This window comes from Perissodus microlepis, chromosome 18, assembly GCF_051167445.1.
Source record: "Perissodus microlepis isolate ML-2025 ecotype Zambia chromosome 18, ASM5116744v1, whole genome shotgun sequence".
NCBI classification, from domain to species: Eukaryota; Metazoa; Chordata; class Actinopteri; order Cichliformes; family Cichlidae; genus Perissodus; species Perissodus microlepis.
This window is the reverse complement of record NC_140478.1, coordinates 31,957,129-31,970,032: the sequence shown is the minus strand read 5'-3', so window position 1 is coordinate 31,970,032 and position 12,904 is coordinate 31,957,129. Positions and strand designations below refer to the sequence as shown.

The 12,904-nt window shown below is 42.5% G+C and overlaps 1 protein-coding gene across 1 annotated transcript; it reads right to left on the bottom strand.

Annotated features, from left to right (window-relative positions):
- Positions 1 to 745: 745 nt before the first annotated feature.
- Positions 746 to 2,201, bottom strand: LOC146368594 (uncharacterized). Its single transcript, XM_084912325.1, has 3 exons — positions 1,759 to 2,201; positions 1,552 to 1,626; positions 746 to 1,192 (listed from the first exon to the last, which is right to left on the bottom strand). The coding sequence occupies exons 1-3, from the start codon at positions 2,108 to 2,110 to the stop codon at positions 1,044 to 1,046; spliced, it is 576 nt and encodes a 191-aa protein (XP_084768451.1). The 5' UTR covers positions 2,111 to 2,201; the 3' UTR covers positions 746 to 1,043.
- Between the last annotated feature and the right edge of the window lie 10,703 nt (positions 2,202 to 12,904).

Here is a 12,904-nt window from a genome sequence, read left to right as displayed (position 1 = left end):
ACACGAACTCTTTCATGGCATACATTTTTAATTTCTCTTTGCTCTTTGGGCTGATTGGGACCTGATGAATGTTTTTGTTTCTGAGAAAAATGAGATCCACATATGAGGACATATTTTTGATGTGGCAGTATGATGTCCTTGTAAGTGGATATCAGGCCCTTGTGGAGCAAAATGTAGTAATTTGGTCTTGACAACCCAAAATGTGATGTCCACATATGTGGACGCCAGGTCCTAGGAAGTTAAATGTTTTACATATTTATGATTATTAGGAAAAGTGAGAAAGATGCTCAATATCCATCTGAACTGATGGTGTTTTGTGAAATTGTTCTTACAAATGTCTTAATTTATTCCCTTTTTCAGTGTTTTTAAATCATAACGGTTCAACTTGAGTTCTGTGGGATTTAATGTTTAGACTTCATCTTGTATTTGTCTTTTGTGATCGTACTAAACATCAACTCTGTAACAGCTCTGAGTTCACACTTTGTTTCTCTCACACACATGAACACAGATGCTTCCTGAATAACTTGAAGCAGAGTTCATGCTTGTAACTGTCGTTGTGTTATTAAAGTGAAAAGCCACAGCTAACGGTGTGGAGGCTGCAGAGCAGAAACCCACACAGCCCGTCTGCTGCAGGAGAGCAAGTTTATGATCTGTGAATGCTGCAGTCACACAGGTTATGTATCACAGAAGAAATGAGAAACATATTCTTAAAATCAAGATCTTTATTTTTACTTAGAACAAATAACTACACTGTTATTTTGTTATGGTGGGATCTGAATGCATCAACTGAGTTTTACTGCACAGCTGAACAAAAAATTAATTAAACTTTACATTAAAAAATGTAAACTTCACAAAGAATCTACGCTTTATACAAGCACATAAAGCACACTTATTATGTGCATTTATATTAGAAGGTTTAAGATGTTAAATGAGAAAACAATACATTTTCAATAAACAAATATTGAACCAACCAGCACATAATTTACATTTCTGACTGCTGACTGGAGGAAATCTGATGGTGAGAAAAGGCGAGCAGGAAACAGTCAGTCAGCATGTGTGCAGTTGGTGGACGGTCCCTTGTTTGTGAGCATCATCAGCAGAGAGAGTCCACAGCAGTACACCAGACTCTTCACTATCAGCACTGTGTACAGCAGGCAGAGCAGCTTCACCCTGCACTGAGACTGGAAGGACACTGAAGGACAGACAGACACAAAGAGACAGACAGACAGTCGGGTTATTCCTCTCAGATCAAGGAGAAAAAGTCCAAATAGAAACAGTCACAGCTTCTTCTTCAAGTGGATGAATTGATGTAGTGTTTGTGTCCACTTGGGGGCAGAAGAACTCCACAAGCAGCTAACAAACTGATCTCTGACATATTATGGTCTGTCTGCTGTTTGGTGCTGAGCAGCTAGTGTACAGTGGCTTTATCAGAGCTTGTTGGATGAAGATTTGATCAATTAGTGCAACTTTAAGACTGAGTCCCTAAACTTGTTCCAGCTCCCTCATTGGACATTGGAGCTGTCCATGCAGAGAGGCAGCAGGTGATCTTACAGTCAGCTGGCTGCAGAGCTGGCAGGTCTGCTGGCTCTCTCTCTGGAGGACAGGAGGCTGCTGGAGCTGGAAGCTCTGAAACAGAAAAGGAGTCAAATGTTTGGAGCTGCAGTGAGAAATGTCAGTCCTCTGCTGCTCTGCTCTCTTTGACAGCATCTCCACATGAAGCTGAATCACTGCTGAACACAGTCACCAAGCCTTCATTACCTTGTTGTGTTTGGGCCTCCACTGTGCCCCCCTCGTGCTTCACCCAGCAGCTGTATTTATATGTGTCAGAATGGCTCCCATCAACCATCCTGATGGCAATGGTGCGTCCCGCCTCTCTGAGCTCCAGCTGCTCTCCCTCAGCAGGGGGCAGCTCCTCCGGTTCTCCGCCGTTCTTCTTCTGTCTTTTCCAGGAGAACTGGACCAGAGGAGGAAACATGGCTGAGGCCACACACAGCAGGGAGCTGTTCCCCTCCAGGTGGGCTCTGGATGCTGCTGGGTACACGCTCACCACGGGCTTCACTACCTGCTCATCTGAAGTTTGACAGCAGCAACAAGCAGCACAGACACACATTCACACAGTCAGCAGCAGCTTCCAGCACTGCACTGCATTCAGTCTGATCCTGGAAACTACATGGACTCTGATCACTAAACTACTCATCAATACAGCACAAAGTTCACTACAGTCATAGTTCATTTTTTATCTGCATCATGCAAATGAAAATTCAAATGAAAATGTAATCAATAGATTTTACAAAATCATTTTTAGTGTTTATCTTGATACAGATTCTATTTAAGAACATAAATATCCTGTAATCACTAATAAAAGAGACGATTTTCAGCGATTCAATGATTTTGTTTGGATGAAAGTTTAAAAAAAATTTTCAATTTTAATTCATTTTTTTCTCTTTTTCCTCAGAGCACTTTAGGAATAAACAAAAAGTACAGATACTGTTTGGTGTTTTGTGGACATACTTCTAGCTGAAAAACGGCTGGAATTAAGGTGTTTTGAATTTAAATAGAAATATGAGCTCAGGGGAAAAAATGATAGACACTAGAATATGATTTTGACCTGCACTGTATGACACATTATTGCCCTTTATATAAAACATCTTGTGGATATTTCAAGTCATCAACATTATGAGTCGAACATTGTTTGTGGGCTGTTTGTGATATTTTGTGTGGGACAACAAAGTGATTTTTTTCATGCCCACATGTTTTGGCTTTGTGTGGGTTTTTTAATAGGTTATGACATTCAGACAGTAGCACGAGATAATGTGTTAATACAAGTGAGTCTGACCCACTGATGCTGATAAACAAAGACTGAAAACTCTGTTTTTCCAAGATGGAACATTTTAGAAATTTAAATGAATAAAAGTGAGAGCCCCTGAAGGCCCCGAGCACTTGATCTTTTACTGCGTGCCTGCAGTAAAAGATATGTAAAAAACACCCCAGAACCTGGGGGAGTGCTTTGCTCTTTGTTATATATGTTTTTTGAGTTGTTACTGAAGTTTGTAGCGTGTGTTTGTGTCATGTTTTCACCACAGAGATGTAAATATAGTTTAGAGAATAAAATAAGGCCTTCAGTCTGCACTTGCCCCGGGGGCGGTCTTTAATCTGGGAGCTTGAGGGCTCCTGTGTACGGCCGGGCGATATGAGGAAAATCTAATATCACAATATTTTTTGGCTATATCACAATACACGATATATATCACGGTATGTTTAAATAAGCTCCAATAACAAGTTTTAGTTTCAACCATATAGTGTCTAAAATTGGTACACTCATTCACATCAACCATTTTTTGCTACTTTGAATACAGAAATATCTGAATGAATTGAACATTTTTATTATAACCATTTTAACCATCAGTTGCTCACAGAGGTTTTTCACCAATGTCAACACCTGACAGTAAACTCTCTCTGTGGTCGACACTAACAAACACAAACTATATCAACAAAAGTGGACATCAAGGTAGACGAGACAAACGAAAACAACTGAAATTACAAAGGTGCTCTTTTGTGCTTATAACATGTAAAAATTGTAAAAAAAAAAAAAAAAAAGAAAAAAGAAAAAGAAAAAAAAAGAAAAAAACCTCTTCTGACCTCAAATTACAGAAATAAAAGTCTAGACAGTGACTATAAAACCGACTGACGTAGAACAGTTACAGGTATCACAGCTCGTTTATTTAATGTTTCCTTTGGTGTGCGGGGGGACGTTAAACACGTTAATGTTTACAATTGTCTTAATTAGCAGTAGATGACTCTTCCGCTGGTGGAATAAATCTGTGGTACTGCTACCTTTAGCAGCAATAGTTGTCAAATTTGCAAATTACCAAACTTTTTCGACTTCCTCCTTGTGAAATCCAAACGACAGTGAGTCTCAATCCCTAACTTGCCTGCAACTCCCGCTGTCACCATATTTTCCCCTATCTGGTAGAATAAAAACACTTATGGTGCCAGTGCGCCAGATAGAAAATGTTTCCGGTTGGGAGGGACAGGATTAATGATGCATTCACAGCGTGTGGGAGAAAAAAAAACCCTCACATTGAATTACATGCATGCAGTAAGGGTAACAGGGTGTAGGCCCCTGTGCTCAGAACAAAAAGGCATGAGTGGAAAATGGATGAGAATCTATCTATCTATCTATCTATCTAGAGAGAAACTACATTTATAGTTCTTCATCAATGTTTGGGATCACTTGAAAAATTCAGTGTTTTCTGTAAAAACTGATGAAATTAGTATGAACAGGAAAATTAGCAAATAAACTGGACATGCTGACATTATCAGAGTTAGAAATAATGATTTTAATGGAAATGACGAATGTGTTCTTCCAACTTTGCATCTCCCATAAGTTGAATTAGCTTGTTGGATTTTCAAAGAAATCGAACCATAAATGTCGATAAATTAAGTTATATGTAATGATGAGAAATGACAAAGAAAAAATATTGAACCTGCAAAGAAAGAGATGTACAAAAATCTATGGAAAGTCATGCCACCAGCTGAAAATCAGTCATTACAAAGCAATACTGCCACCTAGTGGAAATGAATATCAACAGTTTCAGTCCCAACTGATGGCCAGTAAAAATGTGTCCTTACCAAGGTGTTACGCACGAAACATCTAATGGGTAAAAGCAATGAGCTCGCTAAAAAATGAACTACTGTCACAACTACCTCTGTGACACAAAATATCAGATGTGAGTGAAGCATCAGACAGGCCTACACACTATTAACTTTGCCTTTTCACTTTAATAACACAATGACAAATACAAGCATGAGCTCTGCTTAAAGAATGATTCTCTGAGTTCATTACCTGAGAAACAGCTCACATAGGAAAAGCTTAATGGGCAGAAATGTTTGTTGACAAAAATCAGGCCCCATCTTATCTTAATGACCTTGTAGTACCATATCACCCTATTAGAGCACCTCGCTCTCGCACTGCAGGCCTACTTGTTGTTCCTAGAGTATTTAAAAGTGGGAGGCAGAGCCTTCAGTTTTCAGGCCCCTCTTCTGTGGAACCAGCTTCCAGTTTGGATTCAGGAGACAGACACTATCTCTACTGTTTTGTTCTCTGTTTTCTTTGTATTATAGTAGAGTGTTTGTGACACAATGGATGAGTGGACTCAAGCGCAGGTCTCTGTTGACGTTGAGAATGAACAGTTGATTTATAATATCACCAGGTGTGATATACAAATGTGGAAAGGAAAAGGAGCTCCGGGGAATCCAGGGACGTGAAAACCACACTCTCATTCAGCCACACACGCTACACTTCTCTCCGTCACACTCCACTCGGAAAACACTCAAGCTCACGATCACACTCCAGGGATGAAAACACGGACGGGTCCAGGAAGATCTATATAGAAGAAAAGACAGTGCATCGGCCAGAGCACGGAGTTCTGCCTTGGCAGAGAAGAGCGAGGGAGAGAGAAAGAAGAGAGAAACAACCGCAACACAGGGAACCATCATACACCTTAGAATATAAAGCGCCTAGGGGCTCTGTTGGCTCTCAGGTGACGGTTTCCTCGTGGCTGCGTGCAGCGGGGCTAGGGGAGGGTCTGTGCTGACGGACGTGGGTTACTGACCTGGTAGCCTGGCTGCCCCTGGGTGGGTCCGGGATGGGCATGAGGTTCTGGGGGCGCTCCGTCTCTGGGCTGGGGCCCTGGCCGGGCCTCGGGGGCTTGGGTCCTGGTTGGTGTGTTGCCGGGTTGTGGGCGGGTGGGTGCATGGGGGCCCAGCCCTGGCGCAGGGTGCCGCCGGTGCGTCGAGCCACCTGGGGGCCTCTTCAACTGGTGAGGGAGGCTGTTACACCTTGCAGGAGCTCTCCTCTCTTCAGGAACTCTCTCTGCAGGAGGGGGAGATACAGGAGAGGTGGAGGACGATCTCAGCCTGGGCGTCTATTGTCTTATGTAGTCTGGAAGATGAGTGGATGGTGGGGTGGGTGCAGTTTTCTCTGTGGTGGGGTTGGGTGGACTGTCCCGGGCTCTGTGGGGCCGGGCGGCGTTGCTGCACTGGGCCCCGGTCTGGATGGGCCTGGGCCCCCTTTCCCTGGCGGGTCGCGGAGTATGGGGGTGCCTACTGGGGTCAGCGGGGGAGCTGGCCCCAGGGAGGGGTCACTTGCCCCTCCCTTCCTTCCCTCCCCATCTCCAGCTGCCTCCCTCTTCCCGCTCCACCACAACCACCCACACATGCAGGGCCTTGGAGTAGGGGTGTGTCACCAGGGTGCAGAGGAGGCTACCCCCCCCTCTGTCCCCTTCTGGCTGCCTGTGCCTCAATTTTATCCAACAACTTAGACATTCACATTACTCACACTCTCATAACACATACATATAGGATCTTGGGGGTGGGCACGCTACACGGACTCCAAAAGACCATCAGGGTGTACACCTCACCCCTGGCGTCGTTGCCCACCTCTCAATTTTAAATACACGTAGACATTGAGGGCTATCAGGAGGGGCTATGCGCTTACCTGCTGCTCTCTGGCAGGTAGCTCCACGCCCTCCTGGGTTTTAAATGCACCTTAGAACACACATGCATCAACACTACAATGAGCGGGTGGAGGGAGGTTTGGAGTCTTCTCTCACCCCCGTTCTCTGCGGCCTGCTGGAGCGGGGGGCCAGGAGGAGGAGTTGGCCGTCCGACTGGGGTCTGGAGTGTGGGGCCTCCCTGCTGCTGCGGAGTCGGGGCGGTCTGCTTCTCCCCACCGCAGGGAAAAGGGTAACACCACCTGGGTCTGGGTGCAGTTCCCCCCTCCAGGGGCAAGGGTACCTAGACCCGGTTCGTAGAGTACGCTTGGGGAGTGTGATTGTGTGTACAGCGTCTCTTTATGTTTGTCTCCACGTTGGGTGAGTGTTGAGTAATTGCATATGAGAGCATGAGGGTGGGAATGGATGTTTGTATCTGTGTGTGCCTGTATGTCTGTGTCTATATGTCAGGTTGGGTATCAGACGCCACCTCTCTGGGGACATCTCAGGCCCTCCAAGGTTTGGAGGCCTATCTCCCCCCACCACCACTTCCCCTGCCAGTGGCGGACTCCCTCAGACATCGGTGCATTGGTGGTTCTTTGTGTCTGGGGGTGGGCGTCCAGGTACCCACCGGCTCACTCCTTGGCGGCCGCTTATCGGGGCCTGGAGCCTGGGGCTCGCTCGGGCCACTTCGGAGGTGGGGTGCCCTCGGCCTCTCGGCCTGGGGCTCGGTCACTCTGGCGCAGCTGGCTGCCGGCGGAGCTCACGGGCGCGTCACTGCAACCCCCCCTGGCTTCTGCTCCGCGGCTGCTGAGTGACCCCTCATCTGGGACTCTCCTCAGCTCTTTCTGGGATAGTGGCGCGGCTGCCCCTCTGTTGGTCTTCCTTGGTCTCTTGTGTTCTGAGGGCCTCTGGATGTCTGGAGTCTTGATCTCCTCCATACCTGCTTCATGCCCTGGAGGACGGGGCTGTGGCCCCCCCACACCCTCTAGCAGATCATTACATGAAGGAACCTTTTAAAAAAACAAGCGCGTCCATGCTCACAGGTGTACACACGGGTGCTCACACACACAAACTACACCCTTTTTGGCTCCTACCTCAAAGCACGCTGTGCGCTGTCGATATTACGTGCTGCACAATAATGTTTAATATTTAGTATTTACTGTCATATTCACATAGATCATCGTGATGTTGTTTATTCTATTACTCTTGTTCTCCTCTGCTTGTTTTCTTTTTTCTTTCTCAACAGGTGATCCAGGTGATCGATAGATGCATTTTTATTTTTATTTTTATTTTTTTTTCTGCCCATTCTGTTGGTTTTTGGTTTTTTGCCCTTGTCCCTCTTCTCAGCTGTTTCTCTTTCCCTCTTTCTTTCTCCCCTTCTTTCCCCCAGTCAAGTCTGTCCCGTATTCAGCAAGTGAAAATAAAACAAACAATAAAAGGTGAATCAAATGGACCATTACGGCAAGGCTGGGATGGTCAATTTGGTAAAGTAAATCCGTTGGGCATCTTTCTTTGCCTTTAGACAATAATTCTGATGGCAAAAGAGCCAAACGGGACAGGCAAAAAAAAAAAAAAAAAAAGAATATAAAGCGCCTTGATGCAACTGGTGCTATATAAATGAATTTAAGTTAAATCTCAATGACACACTTTTTCTTTTAAATGTATATTTTATTTAGTTTTTGTTTTGTCCGTGTTGCATAAACAAATTCCAATGTCAGGTAACTCAGTTACCTGACATTGGAAAAATACTCTTTCAACTTTACTGTTATTATGACACGAGTCAACAAAATGCAAGATTTACAGGTGGTAGTACGTTTAAGTTGGCTATTGCTGGGTTCATTTTATGAAATGGACGATAAATATACTTTATTTAAGTGCATTTTCTTAAATGTATTACAGAAACATGTTGACATGATTGGTCAAAACAGTTGACGGAGGCCTTCAGTCTGATATCGGCCCACGTTTTTTCTTTTGCACCTTTCTGCACATCTCCTTATATGGAGATGACATATAAGGCGATGGGGCAACAACAGGGCAACATTTATTGCCCTGCCGTCTTGTAGGTATCACAACCACCAGGCCACATTCCTGAGAGGGGCTCGTAGTCTCATGTCTGTCAGTATCAGAGTGTAAGATTCAACTTCCAGAACTACTGTACAATACATAACTGTGTGCAGGAAGGGATAACATTAAAATGCTAATTATGAGGTATATAACCTTAAAGACAAAACTAAATTTGAAAACTGTGCAGGGCTTTGCTTTACGATGAACAGTTTCTTGTTCTTCACCATCTACAGGGCAGCGTTATTCACACTGTAAAACACAATATTGTTCTTAGAACTCTACACAGAGGCTGTGTTTACTGGCTTTTCTGTTCTCCAGGTACTTAGACTCAGTATGAATGTTTTTGGGACATTTACATCTTAGTGTTAAAATTCTTACACAAACAATACACATAAGAAACAATTAAATAGTCTATATAAGCAAGCACTTCCTCATTTCTATTAATGTATTAATGATTAATATGAACTCATTTGTAACTATGTTTTAGAATCTTTAAGTCTATGTCTTTATTTTATAGTAATAAAAGCTAAAATAATTAAATTTCCTAACCCAACATATCTTAAAAACTCTTACTAATTTCAGCTTTGATTGAAATGTTTTCAGCAAATTGTAGGTTAATCAAATGTCTTCAAATTTTCAAATAAAATAATCTGATGTTGTGATTTTATAGATATATGTTTCTATTATATATACAGACTGACCAAAAAAGGTGCACTAGACTGTTTGAAAAGAACGTGGCTTTACTCCTCCACCCAAAACTTAGACCTGTGCAGATGAATCTGCTGGGACTTTGCGCTCAGTCTGAGGAACATGCCTGAACCCACCCTGGTGCAGCCAGACAGTACTTCAGCATTAATGCTCATTATTATCAGTATCACCATAGTTTTTGCACTCATTTCACTGATTTGGAGAGTAAATAGTTGTTTCTTGCAATACGGTTTGGTATCTTACAGTTTTTGCAACTCAGTACCAGGTTTATTACTGCTATTCAGCAATATTGTTAGCCTTGCTTTAACTGATATAGAGAATGATGTCAGGGGCTTGCTTTCATCCTCAATATTGTGGCAATATCAACATAATACCTTATTTCTTAAGGTTGATATAATGGAGAAGGTGGAAAATCACACATTTCAATTTTGACTTCCTAGAAAGTTTATTTGACGGCACATGCACTTTGCTTTTGAGCATCAATGAAATACAGTCATTCTGTAGCAACACCAGCCATTTTTACATTTAACCGAATAATTCTTGTCTGTAAATCAGGAATGAGAGAGTGCACCATCCTCTGGCAGATTACTGGCTTTGTCTTGTTGTCTCTCAAACCAAGCCTCCTGTATTTTATGTCAAGTAAAGTGTGGGCAGGATGTGTGGCTCTTGTATGCATACAAAATTCATGCAAGATAGCAATGGCGACCATACCTGGTTGCCAAGCAACATAAATTATTTACTTGCATTTTGATATGAAGGCTGCTATGAATGAGCCAGAGCACGCTAGATGTGATTGATAAATATATATGAGACTGTTGTCAAGTAAAACAATGATTAATGCCTGTGGGTGGGAGCTGTAGTTGAACTGGGCAAACACTCCAGACTGTGGAGAACTAAAAAAGTGAAATCCAGAGCATAGCAGCTGAAATACTGGGTTGCAGGAGCAGAGCTGAGGATGTAAAAGGTTGCAGACTGAGGCAGAGAAGTGTGGATGATGGATGGGGGAGAGGCCCAAACGTTACTGTTGCACTTTTAAGATAACATTGAAATGTTTCTTGTTTTGCTGTGGCCCACTACAAGGATAGTTTTAAGATATTTTCAGTCCTTTTTTTCAGGGGAGCACACTCATGTCTAGTAATTATGGTTTAAACAGCTGCAGTTGTATTTCTTTTACTAAAAATGTTTGATGTTGGTTAGGATTCACAGATTTCAAACAAATAACAAAGATTGGCAATCAGCACTGAGATATTATTTGTCTGCTGACCTCATGGTAGTCATGGTACATTCGATTCTTTTTACTGAATCGAGTTTGAACGAGTCACCCACCGAAATGAATCAGTTTTTTTGAGTCATTTGAGTCACTGAGTCAGTTGGCCAAAGAGTGCAAAAAATGTATAAATGTATGAAAAAATGTTTTCACTCAAACTTAATTTGTTCCTGTTTTCATGTAAATCCTACTGCTAAGATGATTTTAAAGAGCAAAAAAGAGCAAACAAACCAAGATTTCTAAAGGGAACATTTATTTTATTTTATTTTATTAGTATTATCCTCAAATATGTCAAATACATATTTTCTCATCTAAATAATTTAGTGAAATAGCAAATTTCTGATTATTTTACTTACATCAGTGAGCGAGTTGTATGTAGCGCGAGTGTCCACTGAGCTGTTAGCTGTGAGGAAGGAGGTAAGTTGATTCATTCAACTCGTTTGCAGGAACGAAACGCTGGTTTGCCGGATCAGTCCCTGGATCCTTGTTTCCCAGGAGCCAGCGGAAGGTCTCCTCAATGTCCCAGGTGAAGTACCCGATCCTGCAGGAAGACGGAAGACTAGTGGAAACTGGCGTTATAGGGCATCAAGTTTAAGTGTTTTTGTGACCCCAGACAGTAGGAGATAGAAAACATGAACATAGCAAAAAAACAGAGACCGCTGGGCCTGGCAAGCACGGAGTCTCTTAGTAGAGTGCAGGTAAATTATGATGGTCAGTCCAGTAAAATGTTGTTCTGCCCCTTCTAACAAGTCATTCTTCTAGAGTGAGTTTGACTAATATTGCAGGTGCTTTCAGTAGGGGAAAGGTGATGGGGAAAAAGCACATGGTTGCTGTTTTGACCGGGGGCCTGAGTGCTGGGAGAGAACTGCTCCTACACCTGTGTCAGAAGCATCTACCTCAATGACAAACGGTTGGAAGTGTCTGGGTGTATCAAAACCAGAGCTGTTGTGAATAGGTGTTTTAGTTTAGTGTAGGTAGCGTCAGCCTCAGGTGTCCAGCAGAAAGGCACTTTGGTGGAGGTGAGGTGTGTGAGGGGCTTGGCTACCTGACTGCAATGGATGAATCTGCGGTAGAACTTGGTGAAATCAAGGAAATGTTGAAGATGCAACAAGGACAGGCCACTCCTTCACCGCCCTGATCGTAGCTGGATCCGTCTTCGCATGCCGCTCTGCAAGAATGTAAACAAGGGGAGAATGTTCCTTGTGAGACCTGGAAAAAATGAGAATATCGTATATCAAACAGGTGCAGATGTCAGGTGCTGATGAGGAAACCACCCACAGGTGGTGCCATAACCAAACATGGAGAGACTCACCCGGCCCATGACATAAACTAAACTAAAATCGAGTTTGCACATTGTCTACACCTAGGTGTCTTCAGTTTGATTGTAAAAAGGTGTCACAAACTTTGACAGCCCAATAAACAAAACAGTATGTTTAGTTATGTTAGCAAGTTGAAGAAAATGTCAGGTCAGTGTGTCCAGTGTAGAACTGAAGGATCTGAGAGCTGAACACTGAGAGCACTTTGACTGATGAAGTCTTCAAACTATTCTGACAAACATAATTGGCAACACATGATTTTTAAAAAAAAGAATTTCTCTGTATTCTGGGTGAAATTGAAATGTTTCAGCTTTTATCCCCATCAAAAATTGGACTCAGTTCAGCTCTGCGTGGGTGGAATGTTGATACGAGTGTTCAACACCAGATATGAATCTGTTCTCAGTTGTTATTAGAAAAAAAATGCTGACAGCTCTCCTGCAGCAGACGGGCTGTGTGGGTTTCTGCTCTGCAGCCTCCACACCATTAGCTGTGGCTTTTCACTTTAATAGCACAATGACAGTTACAAGCATGAACTCTGCTTCAAGAATGATTCCAGGAAGGATCTGTTTCTTTTTTTCTTTTTTCTTTTTTTTAGCAGTAACTGCCTTTACTGGCTTAGCTCAAGATGCTGTGGGTCCACTCAGTAACACTGGGTCCACAGGCACAACGTAGCTCTATTAAACGGCACTCAATTACCCGGATGTTGACTGAAATTGAATTTTGAGAAGTGAAACTGAAAGCATTCAAGAGCTAAATTTGAAGACGGATGTAATACAATTTCAAATTAAACTAATTCACTTTAAAAATATAAAATTCAGTTTCAATTTAGTGACAATTATTTTTAAACAAATAGATTGGATTTCAAGTTAGGCTAATTCAAATTCAGTTTTGGAAGATTTTATTCAAGTTGAAATTCAAAGTCAACTTATTCAAATTCAGTTTCTGATGGCACAAAGTTCTGCCCTAACCATGAAGAGATGTTTGCTAATGGAACAATTCTACTTTGATGACAAACATCTTTAATTTTAAATATTATTAGAATAAGACTAACT

Bases quoted from the DNA above. Each gene is read 5' to 3' on its own strand.
- LOC146368594 (XM_084912325.1), bottom strand. From the start codon at position 2,110: ATGTGTGTCTGTGCTGCTTGTTGCTGCTGTCAAACTTCAGATGAGCAG. The intron at 1,627-1,758 runs GTAATGAAGGCT...TTTCTGTTTCAG, and splicing joins GGAGGCCCAAACACAACAAG to AGCTTCCAGCTCCAGCAGCC. The intron at 1,193-1,551 runs GTAAGATCACCT...TCTGTCCTTCAG, and splicing joins AGCTCTGCAGCCAGCTGACT to TGTCCTTCCAGTCTCAGTGC.